At 72.8% G+C, this 3,685-nt stretch overlaps 1 protein-coding gene across 1 annotated transcript; it reads left to right on the top strand.

The window, feature by feature from the left end:
* The first annotated feature begins 1,829 nt into the window (after positions 1-1,829).
* TAGLN2 (transgelin 2) lies at positions 1,830-2,837 on the top strand. Its single transcript, XM_026043181.1, has 4 exons — positions 1,830-2,016; positions 2,098-2,272; positions 2,345-2,447; positions 2,520-2,837. Exons 1-4 carry the CDS (start codon positions 1,834-1,836, stop codon positions 2,659-2,661), a joined length of 603 nt encoding a protein of 200 aa, XP_025898966.1. The 5' UTR covers positions 1,830-1,833; the 3' UTR covers positions 2,662-2,837.
* Positions 2,838-3,685: the final 848 nt, after the last annotated feature.

Genomic DNA, 3,685 nt, shown 5'->3' on the forward strand with positions numbered 1-3,685 from the left:
AGGCGGCAGGAGCGCCCGGGAAGCGGCTCCCGGGCGCGGCTTCCGGCCCCGCGGCGGCGGGCGGGGCCCCTCGGCCCCCGCGGGGTCGCCGGACCCCCCCCAGCCCGCGCTCCGGGGGTTCCCCTGCGGCCACGTGCTGAGCGCGGCCCCTCCCTGCGGTCCCCAGGGTGCCCTTGGGGTCCCCAGGGTGCCCTTAGGGTGCCCAGGGTGGCCTCGCGCCCTCCAGGCTGGGGTGCGTCCGCTCCTCAGTGCTCCAGGACAGTCCGTGGGGTCTCCTGGGTGGCCATGTGCCCACTGGATGTCCCCTGCCCCATGACCAGCTGTGCCCAGGGTCCATGTCCCAGCCAGGCTGGCTGCTGTCCCCACCCTGCCACCCCGAGCGTATCTGCAGGGTCCCCAGGGCAGCAAGACCTGGCCAGGTTCCGCATTGTCCCCTCCCTGCTGCTCCCAATGCGTCCTCGGGGTCCCCTCGATGGCCGTGTCCCATCCGGGCTGGGTGCTGTCCCCTCCCTACTGCTCCTGGGGTGCCCATGGGGTCCGCGGGGTGGCCCTGTCCCATCGAGGCTGGGAACGGTCCCCTCCCCGCTGCCCCCGCGGGGTCCTCGGGGCGGCCGCCGAGCCGGGTCCCGCGCTCCCTCCCCGGCGTCTGGGCGAGCCCCAGCTGTGCCGGGAAATCAGCCCTGTCTGCACCAATTTCAGCTCCTCTTTGTTTCCTAATCCGCCTTGGCCCTCGGCCTGGCGCTCCCTGCGCTCCTGGGAAGCGGCTCTCCGCCCGCCGGAGCGCGGGGTCCCGCCAGGAGCCGCCGGCGCGGGAAGGCCCTGCCCGGAGGCCACGGGCACCGAGGCTCCTGCCCGGAGGCCGTGGCCGCCGAGGCTCCGCGCCGCTGCCGGCCGCTGCCTGCGGGTCCGGTCTGGTCTCCTCCGTCGTTTCCTTCGCCCCTGTCCCAAAGTGGGGGACGAGCGCTGGCTCCTCCCGCCGAGGTCGGGCCGCGGCCACCAGCTGCTGCGGCTCCCGCGGTGACGTGCGGTGGCCCCACGGCCGCCGTCCCGCTCGGACGGAGCCCCCGCGCTGCCACGTGTCCCCAAGGGACTGCTGGGGACACCCGTGTCCCTGGACTTTGGGCTGAGAGAAGGAGGCCTCATCTCTGCGGTGGCAAGTGCCACTGCACTGTCCCCAAGAGGGGCACAGGGTGCCCCGCGTCATGCAGGGAGAAGACATGGCCTTCTAGGTGCCATGGGTGGCCCTGGAGCCCCCCAGCTTCGCTCTGGAGGGGCGGCAGGACACGCGGCTCCTGTCGGGCACCTGGTGCTGCCTCCGTCCGTCCCAGCACGGGTGGCACTGGGCCGGGAGGTGCCGTCGGAGGCACCCGGACAGCGGCGACGCCGCGCAGGGGGGCGGGCAGCTGAGGGGTGACCCCCGCGAGCGCGATGCCCTCATGCCAGGGGTCCCCGGGAGCCGCCGTCGGCGCCGCTCCGCGCTGAGCTCCCGGATCTGGCCGCGAGCCCAGCCGCAAACAGCCTGGGGCCAAGGCGGCGCCCGCAGGTGCGGCCCGGGCGACGGCCGCGCCGGGCACCGCAGGGCCCCCGGGGCACCCACAGCCGCCGTCCCCGCTCCGGGTGCTGGCAGGGAGCCGAGGAGCCGGCTCCAGCGGCGCAGGAAGCAGCCGGGGCTCCTTCCGCGCGGGCACGGCCGATAAGGCCCCGCCGCGGGCACCATGCGGCGGGGGGCGGCTGCTGCGTTTCCCATGGGTGTCGCCGCACGTCCCCCCTCCGTGTCCCTCTCCTTCATGGGCTCCTCGTCGCTCACGTCCCCCGTCCGCGCTCGCAGAGGCCATGGCGAACCGGGGACCGTCGTACGGGCTGAGCCGCGAGGTGCAGCAGAAGATCGACCGGCAGTACGACCCCGAGCTGGAGCAGGTGCTGGTGCAGTGGATCGTGGCGCAGTGCGGCGGCGGCGACGTCTCCCGGCCCGAGCCCGGCAGGGACAACTTCCAGCAGTGGCTCAAGGACGGCACCGTGAGTGGGGACGGGGACGCGGGGGGGACACGCGGCGGGGGGGCCCGCGGCATGGCTGACGCGCGCGGCCGTGCTCTGCAGGTGCTCTGCCGCCTCATCAACAGCCTGCACCCGCGCGGCCAAGGCCCCGTGGCCAAGATCCAGGCGTCCAGCATGGCCTTCAAGCAGATGGAGCAGATCTCGCAGTTCCTGCAGGCCGCCGAGCGCTACGGCATCGCGGCCACCGACATCTTCCAGACCGTGGACCTCTGGGAAGGTGAGCGCCGTGGGGACGGCGGGCACGGGAACGGGGACGGCGGCGGGCGCTGAGCCGCGCGGCGCCTTGCAGGGAAGAACATGGCATGCGTGCAGCGCACCCTCATGAACCTGGGCAGCCTGGCGGTCACCAAGGGCGACGGGCTCTTCGTGGGAGACCCCAACTGGTTCCCCAAGTAGGTGGCCGCGCGTGGGGGACGCGGGCGGGCGGGTGGGCGGCACCGGGCTCAGCCGCCGCCGTCCCGCAGGAAGTCGCAGGAGAACCGGCGCGTCTTCTCCGAGGACAAGCTCAAGGAGGGGCAGAGCGTCATCGGGCTGCAGATGGGCACCAACCGGGGGGCGTCGCAGGCGGGCATGACGGGCTACGGGATGCCCCGGCAGATCCTGTGAGCGCCCCGCGCCGCCGCCGCCGCTGCCTTCGTCCCCCTCCTCCTCCTCGCCGGCCCCGCCGGGGCGGCCCTTCTCCTGCCTCGCCGCATCGCCACGGACCAAACGCCTCTGGGACCAAAGTCTTGGTTTTCTACTTTTTGCCTCTTTTTTATAGTCGCCTCCGGGGTTTTTTTAACAGTGGCCGTGCCCCCGGCCCGCGCGCAGGCCCCCGTGTCCCCCCCGCCGTGTCCCCCGCGCCGGAGCAGAGCTGTCGCCTCGCCGGGCCCGCGGCCACCGCAATAAAGCGCCTGTCGCCTCTACAGCCGCGTGGTGGCATCCGGGGGGGAGAGGGGACAAGTGACACCGGCGTGGGGTGACAGGCTGGGTGCAGCGGGTGCCAGGCTGGGCACACAGGGTGACACGAGGGGACAGGGCGGCGGGGCTCCTGTGCACATGTGAGCAGGGGGACAGCGCTGGACACAGGCAAGGGGACAGGGCAGGGCCGCAGGGACAGCGTGCGCAGAGGGGCAGGGTGACGTTGATGGGGTACGGGTGTCAGGCGGGTGACGCGGCTGCACCCACACAAGGTGACAGGGCAGCACATGGGGAGGGCGATATGGCCAGGCACACAGGAGCAGGGTGACACTGCTGGGCAGGGTGGCAGGCAGGGTGACATAGGTGGTGTACAGCTGTGGGCAGGGTGGCACAGCTGGGCACAGCTGGGCAGGGTGACACTGAGGGTGTGCATATATGGGCAGCGGGACGGGGCTGCACAGGGGGAGGGTAACACGGTGCACAGATGTAGGCAAGGTGACAGGGTTACCCCTGGACAGGGTGACAGGGTTACCCATGGACAGGGTGACAGGGCTACACGTGGACAGGGTGACATGGCCGCACACGGACAAGGTGGCACAGCTGGGCCTGGGGAGGGCGACCCCACGTACAGCTGTGCGCGGGTGACCCGGCTGGGCACGTGGGCAGGGGACACCCGTGGGGGGTGACGGGCTGACGCGGGGGTTGGGGACACTCGGGGACAGCGCGACAG

This window comes from Nothoprocta perdicaria, unplaced genomic scaffold (assembly GCF_003342845.1).
Source record: "Nothoprocta perdicaria isolate Ctin4 unplaced genomic scaffold, notPer1 scaffold_323, whole genome shotgun sequence".
In the NCBI taxonomy this organism is placed as follows: domain Eukaryota; kingdom Metazoa; phylum Chordata; class Aves; order Tinamiformes; family Tinamidae; genus Nothoprocta; species Nothoprocta perdicaria.

What these genes read in the sequence shown, in the direction of transcription:
- TAGLN2 (XM_026043181.1), top strand. Translation starts at nt 1,834, where the DNA reads ATGGCGAACCGGGGACCGTCGTACGGGCTGAGCCGCGAGGTGCAGCAG. An exon ending in GACCGTGGACCTCTGGGAAG is followed by an intron (nt 2,273 to 2,344) that starts GTGAGCGCCGTG and finishes GGCGCCTTGCAG; the next exon opens with GGAAGAACATGGCATGCGTG. An exon ending in GACCCCAACTGGTTCCCCAA is followed by an intron (nt 2,448 to 2,519) that starts GTAGGTGGCCGC and finishes GCCGTCCCGCAG; the next exon opens with GAAGTCGCAGGAGAACCGGC.